The sequence below is a fragment of the Diaporthe batatas genome (genome assembly GCF_019321695.1).
Source record: "Diaporthe batatas strain CRI 302-4 chromosome Unknown Contig00015, whole genome shotgun sequence".
Taxonomy (NCBI): domain Eukaryota; kingdom Fungi; phylum Ascomycota; class Sordariomycetes; order Diaporthales; family Diaporthaceae; genus Diaporthe; species Diaporthe batatas.
In genome coordinates, this window is record NW_025408562.1 from 114734 (window position 1) to 141047 (window position 26314).

The following is a 26314-nucleotide window of genomic DNA, read 5'->3' on the forward strand; positions in this document are numbered from 1 at the left end:
AATCACATAATGAGTCTTAGGGAGAAGTACATACCTAGGTACTTAGGGAAGAAGCTATTACAATAAGGCAGTTACGAAAAGATACTAGCAGTCACGAAGAGGTAGCAAGACCTCAGCCAGACTCCAGATCAGACAACAGACCTACAAGACTTCAGGAAGAGGTCCAGAATAGCTTCAAAAGAGATTCCTTTTCCGGGTAAACCACACACTTGAAAGGATAGTTGCATAACTTCTATACATTGAATCTATAACTCTAGAGGAGCCTAGCCCTCAGCATGAACATAGCCCCTAAGGTGTCTATGGCCCAGGGTGTCTATGGATCACCCCCCTTTCTCGTTACAGTACCAGGTAGGTACCCACGTCCTTCCGAGGTTGTTCTTAACTGACGGGGGCTAAGGCCGCCATATAGCCTACAGCGCTGCTACATCCGAGTCACTTGGATGTGAGCAAGCCAGGCCCCTGAACCCTTGAAATTCCAAGCATGCTCAGTTGCAAGCTGTAGCCATCAAAAGACGGCGCTTCTTTGTTTTTCTGGGAAAAGGTAGCTATTTCATCGTGAATGGCTTCGTTCATATGTTCATGCCAATGGGTCTGTGTTGATCAGTGCTTCCTAATGCTGTAAAGGATTAGTGATACGCAGAATTCTGTTTATATAACTGACTGCTGGGTGTTGATCCACAAATTATAGTTGCCTACTCATGCCGGCCTTGCTGTTTGTGGAGGAATTAGGTTCGAGAACATGGCCCTTTGCTTCTCCAGTTTGAACTAGATGTTAACCATGAATTTCATTGGCACAATGGCAAGTGCATTGAGGAACAACAGACATTTTGTTTTACCAAAGGCCTTTTTGCAATGTGAGACCTCAAATAAAGTTCCATACTTCAGTATCTAGGCATCTTGTTCAGAGGAATCCCCCCTGGTAAAACGTTTCCTAAAACAGCAGTCATTGATTCTGAGTCCATGTCATACTGACCAGGTCGAGAGAAGCAACACCAGAGATACAGTACTAGAGATATGGGGCGGATGACAGACCAACCCAGAGACTGGACGGGAGACATGCGATGAGATATCCCATTTGCCACAGAAGGCTTCCAAGCTTTGGACAGAACCATCAAGAACCAAACAGACCCACAGGACTGTCATTTTCCATTCAATTGGGGAGAGACCAGGACCTGGCCAAGTGGTTTCGTTTTCAATCCCCATACATGTAAAATGTACGTGGCGCCTTCATACAGTGGTAAACGCTCAAGACCCAGCGTCTGAAGAAATACAGTGCCAATAACAGTGGAAAGAGAATACAGTAAGGACCTGGCCAGCTTCCAGCCTGTGGTGTACTCTGCATTTAAGGACCCCGGACACAGTGGCTTGTAAAAGCCTGACACCCCAGACCACACAACAGCAGCAGCCCAAGTGTGGACGGCTGCGGGCGTTTGGATAAACGGATTAAAACTCGTATCACGGAAGAATAGCCACCTACATATCTCTTGGGCTGGTTAAGCCAGTGCAGATCCCGTTTGTTCACCGTCAAACTCGTGAGAAGGGTGTCCCTCTCCTGAGATGCCAGGTACCAACTCATGGCGCTGTGCAGTCTCACAGGGGATGCTGATGACCGATAAGACACGCAGAGGTCTCGTTTTCTTGATCCCAAGGCGTCCAGTGAGGTAGAGCGGTTGATGATCTGTCCTTGGTCCAGTGGCTGGGGCTCATATCGGTGGACAATCCACAGGCCGGTTCAATGCCCACCCATGGATCCCCACACCTTCCAACGATGCAACGAACCCCTCCGCCATTTTGCGTGTCACCGTCGTAAAGACAACCCCCCTCCATGTATCCCGTCAAAACCAGACGTTTGGCTGTCCCCTCTCTGGTCTGTGTCCACATTGCGCCGCCTTGATCCTTCAATAGCACAGGATGGGTTTAGTTTCATCTAGAACAAGGCCTTGGTACGCCAACATGCCCGCCGCACTCGTCACACCGGAATCTGAAACAGTTGAGGGTTTCCTGCCGTATAAAGACGCCACATACGCTTTGTATGTATGGAGATAAGAACCACTTCTACGTGGCTCACGGTCGGTGCCTTGACTTTGGCACCCCCAATAGAGATATCTGGGTGGCCAGACAACACACCATAAAGACTGTTATGGGACAGCCAGAAGGACACTATAATGAAGTCTGGCATCAGCCAGACTCGGAAATGACATGATGTTACCCAGCTTGATGGGTCCTTCGGGCGGGATCCCGGTTGCTGTGAAGAAATAATGCTTTGGTCACTGGGACATGACGATGATCGACGAGGGAAAGGGCTATTGCAATAGAAAGAAAGGGGACAGGCTCTTGGAAACACGCAGTCAAGAATCTACATAAGAAGAGAGAGACGAGGGCCTCATTGTTGCGTCGTACGTAGTATCCGTTGTAAGCAAGCACCGAGGCATCCATACCAACGCCACAGGGCCTGACATCGAAGACCTGCACCTATGGAAATGAAATGTCTGCTGAATTTTTGGATAAAATGGTCATGTAATGCTTTATTTCCGTGGCATGTACTGCCCAGGTGGACATGGCATCTCGTGCTGCAGGTGTTTTGGCTGCCGTCTAGGTGGGGAACCCATGTCAGAAGCGAGCCAACCACATCGCAGATGCTCACGTGATCCGCCAAGGCTTCAACGCTAAGCTCTCCCAACCTCCCTGTTTTCCGACGACCAGCCCGCTCATTCACGACGTGTCCGCCAACGCGGTCGGGACGCTCTTACTGCATCTCTTTTCTTCCACACAACATCACTATGGGAAAACGTCGCACATGAGCGCTCCCAGTTCAAAGGTACTCGCACCGGCGGGTGACCGCGCAGGTTCTGCTCAGTGCTGAGCGTCGACAGCGGCCGGTGACGCGCGCCCAAGACCATTCACGCCACTGGCTTCTACCCGCTGCCTGCGGGCAGCGGAAGACCCAGGGTCTTGGTGATTGCTCGTACTGCTGCTGTCGGGCTAGTGCTGGGCGAGACTTGCGGGAACGGTGCCCTCGTCTGTCCGGCTCTCCTATTGTCGTCGTGGTCGATTCGGATCTCTTCAAAAAGGAGTCGGGGCTGCTCTGCCGACCAGAAGCCTGGGCGGGCGGGAATCCTGTCCTTCATCGTAACGGATGATTCCATACAGGGGCCAGAGTTCTCTCGCGGTTTGTGCGCTTATGAATGTCCTCCAACTGACCATTTCTAGGCCTCGCCTGCCATCCAGTTCGTAATCTGGCACACCAGCGGCCAAGCTGTGATAGTCCGCCATGAGTTCCTCGGACCTTATTGATGTGACGGCTCAGCCAGCCATTGCATCTTGGACCCACCCCTCCGGAGCTCGCCGGAGCCTCGATGCCCTTCGTTTCCACATCTATCACGATCCCTCGACCAAAACTGCATTCTTCAAGCTACGGGCCACCGTGACGTTCAAAGCGACTGGTGGCAGACCTAAAAGGACAACGGCTGCCTGGCTCCACATCGCACCCGAGAGAGTTGACACGGTTATTCTGGAAGACGAGAACAATGTCGACGAGGGTATGAGCAGGAGACTTGGAGCGAACACCGTCTGTTGGCATTTCAGGTTGAACCGACCGGGCACGTTAGTTCTTCCACCGGATTACGACCTCAAATCGAAGGGGCATCAATCGGATGATCCACTCGACGGTCTCTGGGGTCTCGCCCCGGCCACCGCCTTCTCCGTTTATGCCTGCCTGCCCGCACGGACCGTTTCCAGGGGACGACTGATGGCATTGTGCGATGCCGGGTCGCTAGGGAATGAGACCGTTGGCACGACGGCCGACGCTGCATCTACAGATGCCAGGCTCGCCAGCAACAAGCACGCTGCTGACACAGCCAGTCTGTACGGCGGTAAAGGCGGGCAAATTGTTGAACTTGACCGCCTCCAAACCCCAGGGCCTGCCGGCAACGGAGCATCGCCGCCCCCTTATTCAGACATTGGACCGGGTCCGCCTTTCGTGGCGGATGCTCCAACGGGGAAGAAGCGGAGAAGGGCCAGTTCAGGAGCCAGTGCTACTGAGTCTCGACAAGACGACAGCAAGGTCATTGAAGACAAGAAGGCTTTCGCTCGGGCTCTGAAGGACGTCTTCAGGGCAGAATTGAAGGCAGAGCTGATGAGCGAGCTCAGGGCCGACTTGAAAGCCGAGCTCAAAGACGAATTGAAAAAGGAGCTACTCAGCGAGGTAATGCCGGAAATAGAGAGGCGGATCCTCGATCGTGTCGAGGAGCGTCTGCTGGAACACTCGGATGATCTTGAAAAGCAGTTGTACGATCTCAGGCATGAGGTCGGTTCCACAGTCTATTCCGAGGTTGAGGATCAGACGTACATGGCTCGCAAAGAGCTGGAAGATTTTGTGCATGAAGAAATGCAAGAGGCCCAGAGACAGGTCGAGGATAGAATAGTAGATAGATTGGAAGGTGCCCACATGAATATAAGATTTAATGATCGTTAAGACTCGAGCTTTCCAGTCCCTTCATCAATAGTTGCTGCTGAAACTTGGAATCTTGAACAACTCGCTTCGGATGTGCAGCAGCTCAAATCTTGGGACAGAGCAGTGTAGGCATCAGGGTTAGGCTTCAAGTCCCACTCAGAGTGACGCAAGTAGCACGGCAGACCCAGCTTTCAGTAATGCGTGTAACCAGGCAGACACAACCACTGTAAACCAAACAGTCCGTCCGTTCCTGGCTCGACGACTGCACAGCATGACGCCAAGCATTCGAATCCCCAAGGCCGAGGACTTCAAGTCCTTGGAACCGGCCCTGACCGTTGGCCTGCATTTCCCCTCCCCGCCAGAGTCCACCACCGCCATACTCATCTTGTTCCACGGGCTCGGCGATTCAGAGGCCCCCTTTGCGGGTTTCGCAGAGAGCATCAACCTTCCCGGCGTCCTGGGCATCTCGGTACGGGGCACCAGCCCGCTGCCGCCAGCCTTGCTCGGGCTGCCGCCAGACAGTGGCCCCACCATGAACTTCCACTGGGGAGACGACCTGAACATCGGAAGCTCGGGAGGATTGGATGCTGACCCTGGGTTCACCAAGGCTGCAGATCTTGTCATCAACAGGCTCATCAGGGAGACTCTGATGGAGAAGTGTGGATGGGAGCTGTCTGACATCCTCTTCTTCGGCTACGGGCAGGGTGGATCACTGGCATTGGGTCTGGCCTCCAAGATCCGGGAGGGCCCTCAGGTTGAGGAGGTCAAGGAGGATAAGGACGGCAAACCGGTTGAGACGGGCAAGGCATTCAAGGGCGTCGTGTCTATTGGAGGAGACCTGCCGCCGTCCATGATTCCGACGCTGAGTGCAAGGCCAAAATCAGAGACGCCGGTCCTGATTTGCCGCGGAAAGTCATGCGACACCGTGGACGAAGATGCAGTCGAACTGCTCAGGAAGGAGTTTGCCAACGTGGAGGATGTCAAGTGGAACAAGCGGGACAGCACCATGCCTTCCAGCCAGGAGGAGGTCTTGCCCATGATGAAGTTCTTTGCGGACCGACTGCGAACTGATGCACTTTGAAAAAGCGTGGGTTGAACTTTCTTGGGTTGGCCATGTGTGCCTTCGCCATTTCGAGAGCTAAAGATGCCCCGAATGCCCCATGTGGCTGTTATCCGCCGGCGTGCGGCTTCCTGTTATCTAGGATACCAAACAGCACACCCGGGTCGTTACTGCAGCGACTGCAGGATGTCGCATTAGAAAGCTGAACGTGTTGCTCCCGAGGTAAACAAAGACAACCGTCTTCTCCCACCACAGCCTTCTTGCCGTCCGCTTTGGAACGGAGGCAAATACCGTCAGACCTATCGTCACCCGTCTCTTCACTTATACCAACATTACTGCGCAAATCGTGTCCAACAGCATGTTCTCCATGATTCCGATGGTCATGGCTCCTGTCATGGCGCCTATCCCATCGCCTGCCCCGAGGAGGCACAAACAACCTGAACGATCGATTCCTCTCGAGGATCTCACCCCCGGAAAGACCCCTGGGAAAAGCAAGCATCTGCACAAACCAGGGCCTGCCAGCTCCAGCGACAAGCGAAAGAATGCCATTCCTGTCGACGAGCTCCGCCGGGCTGTGAAGGGAATGGGAGAGATGCCGACCGGGGCGCCGTCCAAACTGCACGACTTTGTGGCCACTGACAATGGCATCGTCGGCAGCGTGATACCAAAGCTACCCAGTGCGCCACAACTCAGCCGGTCGGACGCTCTGAAGGTCTTGGACAAAGCTGAGGCCACCGAGGGTATTTTTTGTCCGTGTATCACGTACGGAAAAGTCAAGCATGAGCTGGACAAGGCTCAAAAGAGCCGCGCTGGTGAGGAAGAACCCGAGGAGGATAGTTTCAACGCATGCAACGGGCCCTGTTGTGGCTACGCAGCTATCACCATCCTTTTGCTTTGTGAGTCCCCTTGGCGCCGCACAGTTGTTGACTCAGCTGACTGGTACTTGCAGAGTTCGGCGGTGGAATACCGGCGATCAAGCTGACGAATGCGATTCGCCTCTTCTATGGTATGGGAGAGTTCGAGGGCAACAAGGCGCTCAATGTCGTCCTCCACGGTGTCACCAATCTCCGTAACCTTGCCGAGGTCCGAATTCGCGAGGAGATCAGAAAGACTATCCATCTAGACAAGATTGAGAAGGCTCAGCAATATGTGTCTCAAGCGCCAATGGAGATGAGAAAGCTCTTTCCGGATCGGCTCCCTGAGATTGACATATCGGATGCGCTGGATTATGCCCTTGCAGACGGAGAGACAAGAGCCGACTCTTTACTCGGCCGTTTCAAAAACTTACTGGATGAAAAGGCCTCGAGACAGCCTGTGGAAGTGCCCGAAGCGGAAGCTCCCACGGCCCGTGACCCAATGCAAAGGTTGAGTCCTGGCGTCTCTCCCGAGGGTATCGAAGATACGCCAGTCGAAGATGGAAAGACAGGGGCTGACTCTGTGGTCGACCGTTTCAAACATCTTTTGGGGTCAGAAGGCTTGGAACTGCCTGGCAAGTTATTTGACACGGAACTCCCTGCGACGCCCGATCCTTCCCAGCGGCCGCTTTCTGGTGATCCTCCTGAGGTGAGGGAGGATCGACCAGGAGGTTTCTTCAGTTTTGCATCGAGAGAGAAGAAAACCAACAAGGACGGACAACCAAAGAAGCCAGAGGAGGACCGACCAAAGAAGTCAAAGGAGGACAAACCAAAGAAGCCAAAGGGGGAAAAACCGAGGAAGCCAAAGACCAAACCCAAGACTGAGATTAAGAAGAGTGAAAAGTCAAAGGGCAAACAAGTGGACAGGGAGAATGTGCCTCCAATACCCAAAGGTGCGCAGCCTGATGATGAGGCAGACGAAACTGCGCAAGAACCAGACAGCGCACTGGGAGGGCTCTCCCAAGTCCGGCTGGACCGAAGCAAGTCGATCGTGGAAATACCCGCCAACGCCCGAGTGCATTCTATTTCAGACGACACGTTTGTCATCGATACCCGACCCCAACGGTCGCACTCCCTTGACCTGGACGACGTCGTACCCTTGGACAAGGCACGCCTCTCCCACATCCTCGAGCATGACCAGGTCATCCCGGCGAAGCCGGCCCCAGAGGAACACCGCCTGTCCAAGGACACCGTGATCCCCAAGTCAGCCGTGACGCCCGGCCACCTCCTCGAGGAGGGCGACCCCGTCGTCTCGGGGCCACGCCAGGTCTTCTCCCACGAGATCCTAGATGACCCGGTCGTCGAGCGAGCCAAGGCGTCGCTCCCCCACAGTCTAGACTCGGATAAGAGGATCGCAGAGGCGGCGAATCAGGCCAGGGCGCACTCCCTCGCGACCGACACCGTGCTGCCGGCCGCGCCCCGGTCCGGGGCAGCGCACGGCCTCGAGAGCGACAAGAGGGTCGCGGCGCCGCCCGCAGCCACCGGTGGCGAGCACGACATCAGCCGCGACGTGCGCATCCTCTCGCCGTCGGGCGCGGTCCGCGGCACCCACACCATCGAGGAGGACGAGGTCATCCGCGAGGGGGCGCAGTTCCGCAAGTCGCCGCGCCCGAGCGCGGCCGACATGCCTGGGAACTGGGCCTCGTCTTCCGCATCCGAGGAGGACGTGGGGACCAGCAGGAATGTCGTCGGCTCGCTCGACGCCGTGATCGACTCTGCCAACCGGGCGGCGCGCCGGCCGGAGGGTCTGGATGCTGGTACGTAGATGAGGTGTCCTCCGCGCTCAGATCAGCCGCGCTGTGAGTTCTGATCCGGCTGACAAGCAGACTCGGAAGGATTCGATGCTCCTACCGGCCGTGGGTTCTGGGGCAGGATGTTCCCCAAGCGGCAGAATACCGCCCCCGCTGCCATTCCAGAACCCACTGCTCCCGCGCCCACCCCTGCTGGCGAGCTGTCGACTACTGAGGTGGAGGGGGATACTGAGGGTCAGTCACCGTCCTGAGGGCTTTGATTTTTGCTGTACGGGGATCAGGACCGGTCATATCAGTGCTTGTGGCAGTCAGTATTGGACATCGGTCATCTCTTTTGTTGTCCCATGGCTCCGTGGGCGGAAGACAACTGTCTCGCACCGAACGTTGAGGCGTCAGTCTCACTCTTTTCTTCAGTAATGACACTGCCTAGTGTTATGACGAATCACCTACGACGATCATCACTAATACAACTACCCAAGAAGAATCGATACAGATAGATGCACTTCTTGCCCCCCCTAAAAGCTGGCATAGTTGACCTTGTTGCTCATTTACCTGGTGCATGCTACATAGAGTGATATTCCGTGATGTAACTTCCCACTACACAAAGTAGACCAATCAGTAGAGAACAGAAGTCACCGATGTCTTTCTTCCAATGAGGTTTTTTATTTGGTGATCTCACAAGTTGATAGTAATGGCATGCGCAGAACGATATGTCGCGGCCCAATACACTTCTTGTAATGTACATTGAAAGAAACAGGAAAAACAAGACCTCAGAACCCTGCTTCCTGTGTCTGATGGCTTTGTTGAAATAGGAGATTACAGTGTTGAGTGTGTGTGTTTGTGAATGTGATTGATGGGATGTGATGATAACTAATCCCAGGGGCTCAAGGGGGGGCCCCAGACCCCCATTTCGCAAACATCACCCCTCTGATGAGTTTGTGATATTTCTGTGCTCCTTTCAGCTCTTACACGCCTGAACTTCCAGATTTGCGCAAAAACAAAAAAAGGGCAGAATAAAAAAAATGGAGACAAAGGGAAAGGCCGGGGAAAACGACGGAATCTCAGGAACCCCCCCTATAAAAGATCACAAATCAGAAGTCCAAGTTTCCGTCCGGTTGTACCGATACCGAGCAAAACAACCCTAATGCTTTCTTAATGTGAATCAACCAGCAGCCATGTCTGTCTTCTTTCTTTCTTCCTCCCTTTCCTCCCCTGGTAGCATACATGCGATTACAGCTTTTTGTGAGTAAAGCTCTCGATGCGCTCTTTTCCTTTCGTGGGCCGTTTCCTCTGATCTCTGGTGATGCAATACCTTTTTCTCTTACATATGCCCCTTTCAGCTTGTTGCATGTCCCACACAGACTCGATGTATATACATCATCGTGCCTTCTGTTCTACCTCAGTTCGTAACAGCCGTAGCATAAGTCTTCCGATGGGAGGTATGCGGCAGGATCAGGGCAAGGACGAGGCCTAAAGTAGCCAAGAATCCGACCAAGTGTGGGACCCCTTGGACATTCAGCCTCAGTTGGTCGCGCTCGTACGATGAGCGATTTCGCTGTGATCGGGCGAGACGGGCTGGTGAATGGCCCCGGCGGGATGTAGATGTATCCTGGCAGCCAAATAACGTCTGCGCATGCGGGCGATCATGAAGAGGCCCGTGACTAGCAGTTTTGGTAGAGGAGGAGGGGTTCGCCGACGTTCTCGATCTCAGGTATTGTGCACTTCAGGTCAAAGGCCTTGGATAGCACAATCTTGAATATCTGGAGCAGCCGGTCAGCACCTTGCGAGGCTGAAAGGGTCGAGAGGGGAGACAAACCTTTTGCACGTTGATACTGTGACTTGTGCTGCTGAAGATCAGAGCCGCTCGCATCGCCTTTGCGAAGCGCCGTGCCTGTGCATCCGACATTAGCATTGCGCTAGCCGCAACCGCTGCGAGGCGGCCTTACCTGGTTTGAGATCTCCTCTTGGTCCTCGCGTGGGAAGTTCACGAAGTGGTCGTACTTGGTGCCGACCAGGATCGGGATGGCCGTCTTGTTGAAGCCACGACCCTGGCGGTACCACTCCTTGATGCTGTTCAGAGTGCTTTTGCGCGTCAGGTCGAACATGAACAGGATGGCGACCGCGTCGTTGCAGACGAGAGGCAGCATGTTGACGAACTCGCGCTGCCCGCCCAGGTCCCAGATGCTGAATGTGATCTCTGTGTTCCGGATGCTGATCGTCTTCTCCATGAAGTTGACGCCCAACGTCTGGATGTAGTCCTCGTCCCAGCTGCCCTCAACGTATTTGACCATTAATGACGTCTTGCCGATCTGCGCATCCCCGACCATCCCGACCTTTATTACGACATGGTTTCGGCCGTTGGCGGCGTTTGCATCTGAGGGTGCGCCAGCGGGGCCGCGATCTGCGTAGCCCTGGCTGGAGACTTGTGAGGGCGGTCTGGAGATGTTGGAGCCTGCCTGGGCGTTCTGTGGGATGGGAGGAGTGGTGTATCGTGCTGCAGGGTCCATGTCGTCTGGGGAGTAGGGTGCGTCGGCCATGGCTGAGTCGAATGATTGCGACGGGTGTGGTCGGGGGTTGCCGTTCTCGAAGCCGTGGGCGCCGGCCATGTTCGGGGAGCCCTCGATGCCACCGAAGGTATCCTCTTGGCTGTCCACGGGCGGCTGATCGTCCATAATGTCGGTCGCGTGGTACGAGTGGGCTGGAGACCCTGCCGTTATAGTTGACGATGAATCTGACGGGTGGTGGACGGGTCAGCGAAATGCAAAGGGGGGCGGCGGGTGAGACCAAGTGCGCCGGAGTGAGACAGTCTAATGAGGGCTGCGTCTAGAAGCGCATTGTTTCGGAAGGGGGGCGGCGACTAAGCGCCGGGGAGATTCGACCTACCCAGGTTGGCGGTGGTGAAATGTGCGGCGGTCGTCGCCGGCGTCGTGGGGGCAAGGAAGAGGTGGTGTCGGGCTCAGGCTTGGTTTTGGAGAGCAGTGTACCAGAACTGAGGGGTTCGAGGGGGGAGGGAGGGAAAGCAGCCCTATCCCAGCAGCCGCTTCATGAAGAAGACGGCCGTGTAGCTTGGGACGAGATGGAGGACGTGGGTTCGTGGTTGGGAGGGCAGGAGGGAGCGGCTGAAGGGCAAGTTGCGTTAGCAGTCGGCTAGCATCAAGACAGGTTGACAAGGTTGAGGTCGAGGCCAAGTGCTTGCACCTGGGGTGGTAGAGGGAAGGATGTGGGAGGGATGATTGGTGACGGGATGTTTTGGTGGTGCAGCGTGGGCTGAAATGCGACATGGATAAGCCCGTCCGAGGGGACTTTCAGGTACGGCCACATACCTACATGGATGGATTTACCGGGGATGGTCGATCTCAGATGCAGGCGGGCAGGCCGGCTGGCGGGAGAATTCGAAGGGGTCTTGTTTGCACGGCAAGACGGGCAAAAACAAGGCTGATTGATGGGGTGCTGCAGCCTGCAGAATGCTTGCTTGCCTGCAGCAGCGTCACTGTTGCTCACCGACTGGGACTGCGACTGGGACTGACAGGGCAGGGCAGGGCTGCGCAAAGTATAGCGGGACGTCGGGCGGGACGGAATCGAAGTCTCAGGAAGAATTGGAATAATCAGCAGTCGGATGCGCTGGCGATTATGACAGAAGACGGTGGATCATGGCCCGTGGGCGGTGGATCATGGAGCAGGCAGGGTGGTGGACCGTGGTCTTGGACGGTCTGGCTGGTGGGCAGTGGGCACTGGGCAGTGAGTGGGCTGTGGGCACCTGCTGATGATGAGATGGGCTCTGTCGAGTGCTCGCCTGGCCCGGGCAGACGAGGATCGACGCTTCGTCTCGAGGGGAGCAGCCCGATCGATGTGTGCGGGGTGGAGGGGATGTTGGGTGTTGGCAGGTTGGCTGATGGCAGAAGGTCGGTTTAACAACCATCGAGTGCCCGTGTGCCGTTTACCGTTTACCGTTTGCCGTGTGCCGTCTGGCTTCAACTCTGGATGCTGGGGATGGGAAGTTGGGCAGTTTTCAATCCCCCAGGTTACCTGGACACAAGAGTAAACACGGCGCGGGAGCTGCAATGTCGCCTCGTGGTTGGCCTGACCCTGCATGCGGCCTCTCACTACACACTACGCTCGTCTGAGCTGTCTGGCTGTCTGGCTGTGTCGCCTGCGGCCTGCGGCCTGTGGCCTGTGTTGTCGTGCTCAAGTGAGCTTTGACCCAATGGCACGGCAGGGGGGGGCTCCACTGAGGGGTCGGCCTGCCTGGCTGTTCGGGTCAAGTGGCCCAGGAGTTCATAGCGCGACAAGCTTGCTGCTGCACGCACAAGGGAGAGGGAGAGTTCGGGACTGCGGGAGTGGAGTTGCTACTGTGGTAGTAATTATGGGGCTGACGCGACGCGATGCATGGCGTGCGTGCGTGTTTTGTTGCTGCAGCCTGCAGGCCCTTTGCTGTGTGTACTCTACGAGTATACTCACAACACGGTCCCGCAACTCTATCTGCCAGCTCGCCGCCCTTTGACTGGTCACACGGTCCTATCTGTGTCTGGATTCTGACCTCATGAAACAATAACAGCTGGCGGTGAGAGGTCATCACCACGGCAGAGGGGCCCGGAGAACGGCCAGCCAAGCAAAGCAAATCAGCGCTAGGCTGTGTTGTGTCTCTCTCTATTCGTGCACCTACACCAGATGGCATAGGGTAACTTTACCACAGTCGACACATTATCAATGGCATTTTACTATGGCCATCGAGATGCGTTGTCTATGACTCTCTCCTTCATGCACCGTCTTCTCCTCGACACCTGATGCCTGCCTCCCGCCCCCAAGGTGCTTCCGGAATATCCATCTATCTATATCGCGGCCGGATATCGCAATTCCCCTATCTCCTATTACAGTGTAGACCACGGCACGAATATAGACGGACTATCCGGATTCCGTGCTGGCATAGCCTACCAGAGATTTGTACCACACTCTCGTGTGTCCAAGGCAGACCTTCCCGCCCAGCCCAACGGCTAACAGTGGGCGGGGCCAGCTTGTGCTCCTCGTTTATTACATACCACAATACTATGACATAGCTCAAGTCACGTCGGCCGAGTGCTTTGATCAAGTCATCGCAGCGTCATCGGACCTGGTCCTCACTTGCGAGAGCCGAGAACCCTCTGACCTTGCCGATGCCTGCCTGCCCACATACTATGAAGACGTCTTGCCGTGTACGGAAGCCTAATAAATGCCACAATGACTAACAAACGGCCAACATGCATAGCCATACGTCTTAATAACTCAATAACTTGCTTGGATTATGCACGAAATCTCAGAGGAACTGGCTCGGCGTCCACCCCGTCCAACCAAGCTTCCATCCCAGCTCCCGGCAGCAATGTTCAACGGCCCACTCGGTCAAGTGTGCATGAAAGGGGCAGACCGTCCGACTCGGATCGGTGGTCAGCTAAGTCGTCCAGTTCCGATTATTGCCATCTGGTCTGGACAAGTCAAATTGGCTAGTGCTATTGAATGCTAGTCGTTGTAGCTGCTTAATAAACTATCTTCCATCAAGTCATTCGATTTGTGTAGAGTTGTAGCCTGCAAGCCCGTGAGGATTTGCTGCGAGTGAACCTGCCCCCCCCCTAGTCCCCCTCCTGTGGCCAAGCCTGGGTTAGGACCGGAAGCTTGCTGGGGCTTTACCTAATACGCATTAGCGTGTGGAATTCCAATCGGGGCCCGGCTATCAGAGGCTACGGCAGCGGCGAGTCGTCGGACGACGCACCCGACAGGAAACGATTCATCGTGCTCCGAATCGCCAGTGCCGTTACTCCTTGTCTTTTTCTTTCCCTACCCATTCTCTCCCTCCAGGTCCGCCAAGTATCGTCACAGTCATGGCTTCAGTCGCACGCTGCATGCGGGTCGCAAGACCATCCGCCCTCTCAGCTTTCCGCCAGAGCGCCTGCGCCCGCCCGATCCAGAGCTTCAATGCTGCCAGGACATTCTCCGTCACAGCTATCAGTACGTCCCCCCTTCCTACAGCGCCGAAGCCGGCCGGCCACTTTTTTCAACCTCAACCCTTGCCATGCGTGGTGCCTGGGCAGGACACACAAGGAAGAATTTCAACACTGACTGAGACTCCTTAAACAAACAGAACCCATAAGGAAGTACACCAAGGACCACGAGTGGATCGACCTGTCGGCCGACAACAAGACGGGCGTGATCGGCATCTCCGAGTACGCGGCCGAGGCGCTGGGCGACGTCGTCTACGTCGAGCTGCCCGAGGAGGGCCGCGAGGTCAAGGCGGGCGACGCCATCGGCGCCGTCGAGTCGGTCAAGTCCGCCGCCGACATCAACGCCCCGATCGCCTGCCGCATCACCCACGTCAACCTCGAGCTGGAGGAGAAGCCCGGCAACATCAACAAGGTCCCCGAGGACGACAGCGCCGGCGGCGGCTGGATCGCAAAGGTCGCCGTCGACGAGGAGGGCGTCAAGGACCTCGAGGCCCTCATGGGCGCCGAGGAGTACCAGGCCTTCACGGCGGCCGAGGGCGACCACTGAGCATGAGTGGCGGGCCAAGACGGGCGGGGGGCATATGTAGCAGCGGGGTGCGTGTGTGTGTGCGACGCGCGATGTGATGTACATAATACATACGTCTGGGGATTTTGCGGCAACATGTGCATGGCAGTTCAACCTGGTGAACCGGCAACTGATTTAACATTTGCACAAGGACAGGCGTTTTCAAGCTGGCGAGGACGGGGCCCAGGTCTCGCGCGGTTGGGCATTGGCAACAAAAAGATTCTCGGCTCGCTTGCTTGCTCTCTGGATGCGTTAGAAATGAGGCAAGGTATCTAAGTCTAATAGAAGTTGCAATGCAGCCAAGGTCCTTTTTTTTTCGTTTTGTTGTCTGTCGTCAATCATCACGCCGCCGGTTGCACAGGAGCAGCAGCAGATGTGCCAGCCGGTGTCTCCGCCCTCGTCTTGTTGATTGCCTCAAGTATCTTGCCGGCGCCCTGCTCCACGAGGATCGAGGCGACCTTGTGGCCCAGGTCCTCCGCCGCCCTCGCGTCCGATACCTCCTGTGTGACCTCGGTCTCGGCGCCCTGTGACCCGTCCAGGCTGACGACCGTGGCCCTCATCCTCAGGGCCTGTCCGCTGCCGCCCTCCCCAGGCACCCAGTCCGTCTCGACGCCGATCGGCACGCTGCAGCCGCCCTCGAGCGTCCGCATGACGGTCCTCTCCGCCTCGCACGCCAGCATCGTCTGCGTGCACAGCACGGGCTTCAGCAGGCCCAGGGTGGCCTCGTCGTCGGAGCGCACCTCGATGCCCAGGGCGCCCTGGCCGACGGCGTGCAGCATGCCGCCGCCCTCGCTCGCGGAGTCGAGGTACTGGCCTATGCGGTGGCCGCAGTCCATGCGCAGCAGGCCCGCGGCGGCGAGGATGATGGCGTCGTAGCCGAGGGTCTCGTCGTCGCACTTGCGCAGGCGCGTGTCAATGTTGCCGCGCACGTCCTTGAACACCAGGCCCGGGTACCTGCGGCGCAGCTGGGCGGACCGGCGCACGCTGCTGGTGCCCACGACGGCGCCCTCGGGCAGGTCCGCCAGCGTCGCGTACCGGCCGGCGTGGCCGGCGCGGAAGACGACGACGTCGCGCGGGTCCTCGCGCCTCGTCACGCAGCCCAGCACGCAGCCGTCGGGCAGCGAGGTGGGCATGTCCTTGAGCGAGTGGACGATCATGTCGAGCTCCGGCGGCGAGCTGGTCAGCATGGCCTCGAGCTCCGAGGTCCACAGCCCCTTGCCCAGGTTGGGCAGCGGCGTCGTCTTGTCGCGGTCGCCCATCACCGACACCGTCACCGTCTCGAATTTTACGTGCGGGTGCGTCTTGGACAGCTCTGCGATGACGATCTCGCACTGCTTCAGCGCCAGGCCTGACCGCCGCGTGCCCACGCGGACGGTGGTGACGGGTGCGTCTGCCACGGCTGCCATTGTGTCGGTTTTTGTTTGCCGGGTCTGCACGGAATGAGCGGTTGGATTGGGGAGGGGAAGAGAGTGCAAGGAAACCGCTGCTCAATTGACAGACAAGCTGTGAGAATGACCCCAATGGGTTGTTGCTGTGTGGCTTGTGTGACGAGAGAGGTGACAGGCCTTCAACGTCGGGACTGCATCGGCGAGGTGGTGCAGTGCAATGAGTGAGTGCAGTGGCTTATCGCGATGGAGGGGTCCAAAAAAATCCCCAACCCTGGTCACTCTGACTTCACATTTGCTGCTGTCTGCGTGGGACTGCCTCCAATTCCTCTCTGACTCGACATCATACCTGAATATTCGCTCACAGGTGCATCGAAAGTACTTGGGGTCCTCGCTGGCGTCGACATTTTGTGCAGCAAGGTACAGCAGCGGCATTGGACCCGATGGAACTGACACAGTCCACGCCTTCGCTCGAATGCGTGAGATGTTCCGAGAACACCGTTCTATAACAATCGCCTTGCTGTCATCACTCCCGATTTCAACCATATGTGAACCTGGTTTGCGTCAGTATAGGGAATTTGAAGACTCCAGGGACCCAATGTCATCGCACGCTTGGTGGCATGAGGAGACACGACGGCGATTAGAGGCAGGTTATCGAGCAGCTCGAATACACAGGCCACCCGCCATCAGACTGCCCAGTGGCAAATCACACGTCTGAGCCTCTTCCACGTTGCACTGTATCCTGCTTGTATTCCTCTGAGCAGACCAAGTGAGATCGTGTCCAGATGTGGCATGACAGCGGCCAGCACAGATCTGTCATTCCTCTTGCCCAACCCTCTCGGCCATGCAAGATGTGGGAGGTCTTGGCGGCCTCTCTGCCTCGACTGTGAGCTGGCCGTACCTCACAAACTGCGATGGCATCCCGTCAACGGTTGCAAGTCCCACATTGTCCGAGGTATCATCGTCCCACTCAGCCGTTCGAGACAGTCCAATGCCATTGGCTCTTCAGGTCTCGCTCGCCTAACAACACAGATCGCGGGCGCACCGTCTATAATAGAAACGGGTCGTGGACGCCCTATTCCCTTGCTGGAAGCCCTCCTGGGCCTCTTAGAAGCCACATCCAAGACACGCAAGCTTCACAAGAGGCTGGACCGATCAGACTCGCCAAACTCGTGGACACATGCAACCTGAAATCACAACTCTCCACGGAGGCCAGCGGCCCCCAGGCTGATGGCCTGGTACTATAAGACCGAGCACGTCATGCTGGAGAATATGCCATGCTATGCTGTGGTGCTCGACAACAGACCGAAAAAACAGATCAGCTCCTGTTTCGCGAAGTGCTCTCCCAAACATACACATTACGGCTAATAAGATGAAGGTCGTCCTCCCTGTTCTCCTTGCGCCTGTGGTACTCGCGTACCGCAATCCGTTGCCTCACGGGCTTGGCGCGCATGCGAAGCCCATGGCCAAGCTCTCCAACGAATCCACACCGACCTGTGGCGTCGGATACACCTACTGCGGATATATCCTGCAGCAGGAGAAACGTAGGCAGCCCCCCCCCGGGCCATGACTATCACTCCACAGGAAACCCCGACTGACACCAGACTTACACACATCACCCACAGACTTCGAGCTGGGCAGCATCCTCACCGCGTACTGCCAGGGGGGCGGCTGCGACGCGGCGACGGGGACGACCCACACCGACCCCCTGCAGGCCCTCTACGTGTGCGTGCCCAAGGAGGCGGTCCCGAGGAGGCGCGACGCCGAGGAGGACACGCCGTACTCCGGACCCGTCAAGATCGAGCTGCTGTGTGCCTGCAGCGGGAGGCCCTTTGCCGGGGAGGAGAACGTGTGCCTGAACCCGGCCGGGGACCATATCGGCCGGTGCAGCACGCCTTGCGTCAACAGTGACTGCCGGAAGCCCGATGCTGCTCCTGGGGCGCATTAGGTAGCTTCTCGTTTGTGTTCCAAGGTTTGGTGTCTGGTCCTCTTTGGTGACGGATCTGTACGGATTGGCAGACCAAGTATGTTGGTGATCTTGTTCATGTTGATCTTAGAGTATTTCTGAAGGAACGGTTTGATTTGGTTGTTAGCTTCTTCAGCTAGGAAGTTTCTTTCCTGCTGGGGAGGAGGCTCGAAGAAGACATTGCCCGGACGACGAGAAATAGTACACGTGCTGCAAATCATTTATTATATCTCTACCCATGACTATACTTGCCAAATATAAGCTCAGTATGGTTTCCTAGAACTAAGTAGCATGCATTTTCAAGCCCATCGCTCGTGACAAGGCAGCTGGAAATGGGGGCGGTAATTTTGGAGATGGTTGTAGCATTCAGGAGTCAGATTCATACAGGCATCTCTCAAGCTAGATTTATCCAATTCACCAGTATAACTCAAATGTTCTGAGTGTATGTATATTACATCCTGCCACTACATATATTAACATAGTGCTAAGTAAATACTAATAGATACTAAGTCTTCCTAAAAGTGAAACTATCCATTTATCAAACAATTTTCTCAAGGAAAAAAATTATTCACAGTACATTAAATAAATATCATCTAACTTGTTTTGACCAAAAAAGACAAAAGAAGTTGTCTGCCCCATGAATCGAACATGGGTTTCTTCGGACCGTCGAGTTCTTTTCAGAAACCACAACGAAGTGTACTAACCACTATACTAGGCAGACTTGTATTTCCGAATTTAGCCGCAAATCATGACTCAATTTCAACCGAGGGTCAGCCCACACGGCTACGAAATCATAGCAGTAATAATTCCATTGTTGGAAACATGAGTTCGACTCACATTTTTAAAGGAAGATAAGGAAAATAAAATCTCTACAAACTAAGTACATAGGGAATTAACAAGCAGGATGCTAGTGTCTTACTATAATTTCCGTCCCGAAATCGTTATTATATGCCATAGAAGCCTGTAGCCTAGAGAACCGTTTTATTGAAACTTCTGTCCTGTCCCTTGCAGTCGGCGTGACACAGACCCATGTTTTAAACCCTCCTTTGCAAAGCCCCTGTCCTACCACTGTGAATGATGAAGCTTTCCTGGCACTCATGGCCTATACAGGACGCTCGCTGCTCGAGAGCAAAATGCAGAAGCGGTTCTCAGAGGACTTAGGATCTGAAAGTAATCCAATTCAGCTAACATGATATGTTACAAAGGTGGCGAAATGGAGCCCCTGTTCGTTGAAGTGATGTCCGATTTGTTAACTTTTGAGGAGTGAGCATTGCGCACTTAGCGGGCACTCTATCTCGAGTTTATTTAGACCAGATCTGGATTCAAAAAGCACAGTAGCAATTAAATGGCATTATGATGAATGTCATAGAAGTGTTACCATATTACACATGAATGAGATCACCCAAGACGTATGATTCTGCGGTTCAATCCTTGCGCAACAGCTTCCTTCTCCACGTCACTGTCCTTCATCGTCGAGGAAGCCTTGAAAATGCTTTCCATAGGCGCTAAGTCAGCCTGAACTAAATTGAGCCACGCGTTATCGCCAATTCGGGACACCCTGGTCTTGGTCAGAAAAGTAGTTGTGATCAAAATTATCAAGCCAACATGTGCACAGAGCATGGTACAAACGGTTACCAGGCCCCTGCTAGACTGGGGGAACTGTATATTCCTGAAGGATGCCACCGAGGAAGCAGTTTCAACATCGTAATATGGTAGTGTCTCATAGTAAGCCAAGCGACCGAGGATGGTGTAGCGTGCCTGCCATGCCTTGGCGGTATCCCTTGTAGACCGAATCACCTCCTGGAAAATTTGCACCTGGAGGTCGTCGTTGTTAACATAGGTGATGTTGTACGTGTACTTATCGGGCCAGAACAATTGGCATCCGTTGCACATTCGTATCCCCCAGGAGTACGTGTCTTTGCTGGCCATGGCGAGGAAATTTTGTGTTGGAAACGATATGTTCTCCGCGTTCTGGTTCTTGGCCTCGACATACCAATCTTGGACCTGGTCTCTCAGTTGCTCTGCGTCGGTCTCGAGGCTCATGACACCTCGATCGTGGGGACTTTGGTTCTGGTCCGGAAGCGCATCGAGTTGCTCGCGTACTTGAGTCGTGTCTAAAAGCCCGCTCGATGCATTCCAAGTCCCAAGAGAGGGCTCATTTCCAGGCTGTGCTATTGTCGAGTTGACTTTGGCGTTGATCGAGAAGAACGAGTCGAAACAGAGAGACACAGAAAGCTGAAAATCTGGGATATCGGGAATTGTGAATACCAGCCATTCGCCTTGGGGTCTAATTACGAGCTTATTGTGTTCTTGGTCTGGGCTGAAGAACCTGTTGGTCTTGTAGCCGGGATCGGCAGCTGTCACATTGAGCAGCTCGTAGCTCCTACCGGTCATTAATCGGACGTCGTCTCCTTCTTGATAGTAGGTCAGGTTCCAGGCAAGGTAATCCGGGTTCTCCGCGGTGAAGTTCAAAGAAGCTGCATTTGCGGCTATGTTTGGATAACGTGGGTCCAAAGAGGAAACCAAAGTTGGGCCAGAGTACATGAAGTGTTGGGCGATAGCCCATTCATCAACACCACAAGCAAAAGGAATCTGTTGGCTCCAACTCAGGTTCACTGAAGAAGAACTGTGGAATTCTTTTGTGTCGAGGTCGTATGTAACAGGCAGTAGACCGGCAGTCAGAGCTGGCTGCTCTCCAAGTATGAGGCCAGGAGGCACAGATTCTGGCACCAAGGTGCCGTTCAAAAGGTAGCCCAACTTAGTGGATTCGAAGCCAATACTGAAATGTGGGTGAAGTTTTGGCCTGACGCACACGACCCTCGAGTCCTGTACAGTAGCAGTGCCGTTATACGAGTGAATCATCGTTCGCTCGGACTGGTTTGAGAAGGGTAGAAAGCTTCTCAGAGTCGTTCCTGTATCTCTCACTGGGTTGTCGGACAAGATCTCGCTCGAAGATGGATTCTCACGATACTCGGCAAAGACTGGAAAGTTCGGAAGAAAATGGTCCCAGTATGAAGTCTGTCGACTTAGTCTGGTGGCATTGTACTGACCAATTGCTGCTGACCAGGATAGTGCCGAAAGAGTGGTCCCAGTCTTGCCATGGTCAATGAGCGATCCAATAGCGAGATCTCCCACCAGTATTGTTGATCCGAACTGCAAAGCAAGTGTTGTGAGGTAGAGAAGCAAAGTGACCAGCGCCCATGGCCCAGCGTGGGAGTAAGTATCTCGCAGGGCGAAAGTAAGGCTCTGCGGCCCGTTGTTGACATAACGCAATGCGGAAACAGCCGCTGATCTGTGTAGAGCAACACCTTTCGTCTCCATCACGATGCTGGCTAGCATTGAGGTTGCGATGCTACGACAATTAGTTAAAACAGCATTCTCCACGTGCAAGCTGGGCTAGGGCATACCGTGTTTGGGCACCGATGGCAACACGTAGAACCACGGTACTCATCGTGAGAGACTTCAAAACCCAGCCATGCAAGACTATCTTGAGCCATATTTCGTTATTCCCGGTGCCATTGGGGTTGGACCAGAGGAAGCCGATGAAAGCGACACAACAAGGCACGGTTAAGCACGCTAGAACGAATGTCGACGTGGCCAGCAATGACAGCTTGTGGAACCTGGCGAATTCAGCTTCCAAGGGGTCCTTTTTTACTACTGCTGCTGGAGTTTCATGGGTCTCTTCGTTCTCATTACGCACGACTTTGGTGCCTTCTTGAGGTCGTTTGGGTGTTTTCGACATGTTTCCTCTGCCCGCGTCCAGCGTTGCACTTTCTCCCTCGACAGATTGGTTCATTTCGCACGTGTGGTGCTCACCGAGAAAATCCTCAGAGCCGTGCTGTTCCACTTCTAATGAGGCATTGGGGGCATCTTGTGGAGCCAAGGTAGTGTCAACAGAAGAAGAATGAGACATTTGACTTATATCGTAATTTTCTCGCTTGATGTCAGTAAAATGTTCTGGTGCTGTAGCATTGATGACGTTTCAAAAATACAGTTCTCTGGAATGGAACATCTCATTAACCTTTATATAGAAGATGCACGGCACATCTTCATCAGCCGTTGAGGACATTCGATTTCAGCTGCTGCAAGCATGGAGAAGCACATGTCCCAGCTGCAAACACAATCAATCCCTTGCAGTATTTAGGCTCAGACTCTAATCTAGACCCCAGATACCTGCTTACTCTGTGGTACACAAAGGGCCAATTGACTTATGGCCGAGTGCTCCGTTCTGTAGAAGTTGAGCATTCTGGCTGGAAAGCTTTGCAGTGTGTCTCACCCCTTCAGCTACCCACTCCTGAGACCTCATGGGGGCCACGCTACTGGCTAAAATTTGCGCCAACAATCACTACTCTCCCTGCGTCTGATCTTGGTTGATTGTGTGGGAGTACGGGTGCACAGAACCCAGGTGCCGTGACTGGATTCCCGTCTATGTGGGCTTACAAAGATACGGCTGAGCAAAACTTTGATGGTCTCGAATCATGTATATCATCATTGAGAGAAAATAGGAAGGCGCTTCGAAACGAATTGGAGCTTTTCGATAATGTAAGGACCATTCCATCGTCGCTCACAAAGTATTAGCTGTGACGGATACGTCTGGGCTTTTCGTCTTGGACGCAGTGACGACGTCCCCGGTCTAGGTCACCAAGCGGACGGGTAGCAGGGTGTCGAGCGTCAGGCTGTGCTCGATACCAAAGTGCCGAGATTGAAAATTATGGAAAGGGGCTGATGGATTGGACTCGGTCCATCAAAACTTCCCAGGATTACTTCCTAGCTGCGTGCCAACGCCTCCACTGGCACCAACAGTGAGGCCAACCACTCCAACACATATTATTGCATTGCGGGTTGCTGTCCCGCAAGCTTTTTCAGCGAAGTTCTCGTCACAACAGGAAGCGACTGGAGTTGAAACTTACCTAGTTCTGTCCCTCGTAAATCTTCGGGAACACATCACCCAATGGGACTCCCGCGCCAATGGTCATGCGGTGATTCTCAAAAACTCATGTCTGTTTATCTGGGTCGAATGATACACCCTTGTGCAGAAAACCAGATTAGCATTCGTGGCCCTAGAAAGAACAGCGTAGTATGGGGAGGATTGCCTACCCTGTTGCTCAGTGGCACCGCCACTCCGAGGAGTAGTCCCGAGTTATGGGGCCGGGCAACAATCCTGCCCCTTTCCAGGAAAGACTCTATCACCTGCAAGATATTCGATCAAGGGTTGGAAGCCTGGCCAAAAAGAATGAATATCCATGCACAGCCTCAGTTGAACTAAACTGTCAATACTGGCGCATGCACTCCCTGCCGGTAGTTTATTTTCTTGCCCTGTTTGTAGAATTCGTTGATACACGTATATGAATTCGTTGTGATAGTGGCAAAATTGATGCTGAATTGCTCAGTTCTGACATCAGCCAGCCTGAGGTCTCAGACTCATGCTTCAATGCGCACATAAAAGAGATTCGAAACAAGTCGCACACAGCATTCTATTCAAAATTTGTCTAGGAATTTCACTTCATCCCAGTGACCGGTATAATGCAATTACGAATGGCTCCCCCAATCAGCAATTCAGGTACCACCAGGCCAGCGCCGGAATAGGACCAGCAAAACCGCTATAAACGCTGTACATTGATCGAACAACATGCTAAAGTTGAAACTTTTCTCAGCCGTAGCGTCAGTAAAGTCCTAAGCGGCAAATGACGCCGAATATTTGAACATGACTACATCTGAATGTATGTCAAATCAAAAGAGGTTGTGCATAAATCAAGCTGCCGCTGCTGGGCCATCCTACTTGGCGGAACCGGAAGTGCCGCCGTTGGTCGCATCAGGCGCGTCAGCGCCAGGCTTTGGCTTGCGGATGTCTCTCCAGCCCATACCAAAGGCCGCAAGAAAGGCAAGGGCGCCCACGCCGGCGACCAGGTAGAAGGTGTTGTCGATGGCATTGGAGTAGCCCACCAGGACGGCGTCGAGGTCTTCTTTCGACACGAAGTTGCGGAACCTCGTGGCGCCTGCTGATATGATGGCGTTGGCGTCGGAGTTGGGCGCGAGCCTGGGGATCTCTTTCCGCAAGCTTGTGGTGAAGACGGTGTTGTACAGCACGATGAAGATGGTGGGGCCGACGTATTGGGCCCAGACGAGCAGCGAAGTGGCCTCTGCCAGGTGCTTTGGCTCGATGTCATTCTGGACGGCAGCCATGGGCTGAAGAAGGAGGTCAGCACACAGGGACATATTATAGGAACCAGGCCATGGCTTTGGCCCGCCAGGAGAGCTTCTCACCATCTGGAAGCCGATTCCTTGACCAAAACCGGCGAGAATCTGGTAACCAACCCACTTCCCGGTCGAGGTGCCGGGTTGGAAGGTTCCGTACAAACCACTGCCGATGGCGGTGACAGCGGCGGCGAACAAAGCAAAGTGAGGAATGCGACCAACTTTGCCAACTGCACAAGAGTTCTGTCTGTCAGAAATTTGAAAACACCCAGTCAGGGATGGTTAGGGCAGAGAATTCAAGTTTGGGATTCTATCTGGACACTTACGTAGTACTCCTCCGCCGATTGTTGAGATCAATTGAGGAATTATGTTTGGCAAGAGCATCACACCACTGAGAATGGCGCTCTTACCCTTGATAGCCTGGAAGTAGATGGGAAGATAGAAAACCCCGCCAAACACCAGAGCCATGAAGAGCCCATAGTTAAGAGAGCTGACCCATACGATGCGCCGCTTGGCCATGGAGACGGGGATGAGTGCATCATCGCCCTTGTACCAGTTCCAGATAAGCCAGACGACCACGTTGGCAAATGCACCGACGAACAACCCGATCACTACGGATGAGTTCCAAGGGTACTGGTTGCCGCCGTACTGGAGAGCGAGCAGGAACATGACGACGGCCGGGGCGAAGAGGGCGAAGCCCACCAGGTCGAGGAAATGTGGCAGCCGGCCGACGACCTTGAGAGCAGGCTGCTTGGGCATCTGCTCGGAGATGCGGATGATGATTAATGGAACCACGACGATGGCACCGAGGGGCAGGTTAATGTAGAAGCTCCATCTCCAGGTGTAGCCGGTCGTGAAGGCACCACCGATGAGCGGGCCGATCACCTGGCCGAGCTGGGCGATTCCCATGCACGCCCCGATCAGTGGCGGGCGCTTCTCCAGGGGCACCGAAGCCGAGATGATTGTGAAGGACCCGCCGATAATGCCCGAGGCGCCCAGCCCGGCGACGACGCGGCCGACGATCAGCATGGCCGAGGACTGTGCCGCGCCGCACAGTACGGAACCGATCTCGAAGACGAGGAAGAAGACCATGAAAGACCACTTTCACATCGGGTCAGCACCATTGGCCGTGTAGGTGGGGCGCATCCGGGTGACCCAATATTATGGGGGTGGTCAGATCTGTAATTGGACGTACCTTCAATTTGAAATGGTTGTATATCTTTCCGGTGAGAGGCTGGAGGGCAGCACTGGAGAGGGTTTGTGTCAGCTTAGGTTGGGCCACGGTGTCGGATGATTTCACGCAGGGGCAGGTACAGACCTTCCAAGATTGTATGCGCTTCCATACCAGCCAACATCAACAAGAGACTTGAAGTCATCGGTAATTTGAGGGATAGCCTAAGTTTGAAGCCGCTGTCAGTCATGGTCTATACAGAAGTTGGGATAACCTCCTATAGAACAATCCTCGACAGAATAACTGCACGTAGGACAGCCCCCTATAGGGTATTCCCCATAGAATATTTTCCTAGAGGATAGTCTTCTCTAGGAAATCCTCCTTTAGGATAAGTTTCTATAGGATATCCCCCCATAGGACAACTCCTGGGCTAGGGTGGGGGAGCGGAAGGGATCATGATGAGCTCACGGTGCTAATGACGGAGATGTCCAGCACGGTCAGGAAGCAAGCAAGCGAGACGGAGACCACAACTACACCCAGTTTGACCCCGCTGATGTAGTTGGTCCCATCGCCAGCTCCCTTAGCGCTGCTGTCTGCCTTCTCAGCGTCCTCGGTGGAGGCCGGGAACTGCGCCGCGGAGGTCTCCTTGGTGCTGCTATTGCTGGTAGACAAGTCGCGCCCGTTAGAGCCAACTTCTACCGCATGAGAGGATTTCTCCGGTGTTGAAGACATTCTTGGCTCGATACAGCTGGGCCTTGGGATGAGCGTATTGGATTGGTCGTCTGGTGCTCGAGGACAGGTCAAAGAAGAGAGGGATTCGTCTGGGAAAAGACAATCCTAAAATCTCATGCCAGTCAGGGCTAGCTGCGTGCAAGAAAAAAATAA

At 54.5% G+C, this 26314-nt stretch overlaps 9 protein-coding genes across 9 annotated transcripts; 5 read left to right on the forward strand and 4 right to left on the reverse strand.

Moving 5' to 3' along the window:
* The first annotated feature begins 2716 nt into the window (after positions 1-2716).
* KVR01_011327 (uncharacterized protein) lies at positions 2717-4476 on the forward strand. Its single transcript, XM_044786105.1, has 2 exons — positions 2717-2818; positions 3211-4476. Exon 2 carries the CDS (start codon positions 3272-3274, stop codon positions 4472-4474), a length of 1203 nt encoding a protein of 400 aa, XP_044639702.1. The 5' UTR covers positions 2717-2818; positions 3211-3271; the 3' UTR covers positions 4475-4476.
* Positions 4477-4724: 248 nt separating this feature from the next.
* Positions 4725-5534, forward strand: KVR01_011271 (uncharacterized protein; the record flags this gene model as incomplete). The annotated part of the gene is made up of 1 exon (XM_044782516.1): positions 4725-5534. The coding sequence occupies one exon, from the start codon at positions 4725-4727 to the stop codon at positions 5532-5534; it is 810 nt and encodes a 269-aa protein (XP_044639646.1).
* A 337-nt stretch (positions 5535-5871) lies between these two features.
* KVR01_011413 (uncharacterized protein) lies at positions 5872-8675 on the forward strand (the record flags this gene model as incomplete). Its single annotated transcript, XM_044794578.1, has 4 exons — positions 5872-6325; positions 6463-8184; positions 8263-8373; positions 8491-8675. The coding sequence occupies 4 exons, from the start codon at positions 5872-5874 to the stop codon at positions 8673-8675; spliced, it is 2472 nt and encodes an 823-aa protein (XP_044639788.1).
* A 144-nt stretch (positions 8676-8819) lies between these two features.
* Positions 8820-12184, reverse strand: KVR01_011347 (Ras family GTPase TEM1). Its single transcript, XM_044791708.1, has 4 exons — positions 11062-11467; positions 10125-10909; positions 9995-10069; positions 8820-9938 (listed from the first exon to the last, which is right to left on the reverse strand). The coding sequence occupies exons 2-4, from the start codon at positions 10848-10850 to the stop codon at positions 9840-9842; spliced, it is 900 nt and encodes a 299-aa protein (XP_044639722.1). The 5' UTR covers positions 10851-10909; positions 11062-11467; the 3' UTR covers positions 8820-9839.
* Positions 12185-13734: 1550 nt separating this feature from the next.
* On the forward strand, positions 13735-16302 carry KVR01_011295 (glycine decarboxylase subunit H). Its single transcript, XM_044783061.1, has 2 exons — positions 13735-14154; positions 14288-16302. The coding sequence occupies exons 1-2, from the start codon at positions 14028-14030 to the stop codon at positions 14692-14694; spliced, it is 534 nt and encodes a 177-aa protein (XP_044639670.1). The 5' UTR covers positions 13735-14027; the 3' UTR covers positions 14695-16302.
* Positions 15054-16118, reverse strand: KVR01_011376 (uncharacterized protein; the record flags this gene model as incomplete). The annotated part of the gene is made up of 1 exon (XM_044786352.1): positions 15054-16118. The coding sequence occupies one exon, from the start codon at positions 16116-16118 to the stop codon at positions 15054-15056; it is 1065 nt and encodes a 354-aa protein (XP_044639751.1).
* A 118-nt stretch (positions 16303-16420) lies between the features above and the next one.
* KVR01_011496 (uncharacterized protein) lies at positions 16421-18291 on the forward strand. Its single transcript, XM_044787026.1, has 2 exons — positions 16421-17641; positions 17723-18291. Exons 1-2 carry the CDS (start codon positions 17380-17382, stop codon positions 18043-18045), a joined length of 585 nt encoding a protein of 194 aa, XP_044639871.1. The 5' UTR covers positions 16421-17379; the 3' UTR covers positions 18046-18291.
* A 1170-nt stretch (positions 18292-19461) lies between these two features.
* KVR01_011261 (uncharacterized protein) lies at positions 19462-21859 on the reverse strand (the record flags this gene model as incomplete). The annotated part of the gene is made up of 2 exons (XM_044788572.1): positions 19462-21415; positions 21471-21859. The coding sequence occupies 2 exons, from the start codon at positions 21857-21859 to the stop codon at positions 19462-19464; spliced, it is 2343 nt and encodes a 780-aa protein (XP_044639636.1).
* A 1979-nt stretch (positions 21860-23838) lies between these two features.
* On the reverse strand, positions 23839-26161 carry KVR01_011324 (uncharacterized protein; the record flags this gene model as incomplete). Its single annotated transcript, XM_044784217.1, has 5 exons — positions 23839-24249; positions 24328-24488; positions 24585-25359; positions 25454-25492; positions 25898-26161. The coding sequence occupies 5 exons, from the start codon at positions 26159-26161 to the stop codon at positions 23839-23841; spliced, it is 1650 nt and encodes a 549-aa protein (XP_044639699.1).
* Between the last annotated feature and the right edge of the window lie 153 nt (positions 26162-26314).

Bases quoted from the DNA above. Each gene is read 5' to 3' on its own strand.
- KVR01_011327 (XM_044786105.1), top strand. From the start codon at position 3,272: ATGAGTTCCTCGGACCTTATTGATGTGACGGCTCAGCCAGCCATTGCA.
- KVR01_011347 (XM_044791708.1), bottom strand. From the start codon at position 10,850: ATGGACGATCAGCCGCCCGTGGACAGCCAAGAGGATACCTTCGGTGGC. The intron at 10,070-10,124 runs GTAAGGCCGCCT...TCGGATGCACAG, and splicing joins AAGAGGAGATCTCAAACCAG to GCACGGCGCTTCGCAAAGGC. The intron at 9,939-9,994 runs GTTTGTCTCCCC...CGGCTGCTCCAG, and splicing joins ACAGTATCAACGTGCAAAAG to ATATTCAAGATTGTGCTATC.
- KVR01_011295 (XM_044783061.1), top strand. From the start codon at position 14,028: ATGGCTTCAGTCGCACGCTGCATGCGGGTCGCAAGACCATCCGCCCTC. The intron at 14,155-14,287 runs GTACGTCCCCCC...TTAAACAAACAG, and splicing joins ATTCTCCGTCACAGCTATCA to AACCCATAAGGAAGTACACC.
- KVR01_011496 (XM_044787026.1), top strand. From the start codon at position 17,380: ATGCTGTGGTGCTCGACAACAGACCGAAAAAACAGATCAGCTCCTGTT. The intron at 17,642-17,722 runs GTAGGCAGCCCC...CATCACCCACAG, and splicing joins TATCCTGCAGCAGGAGAAAC to ACTTCGAGCTGGGCAGCATC.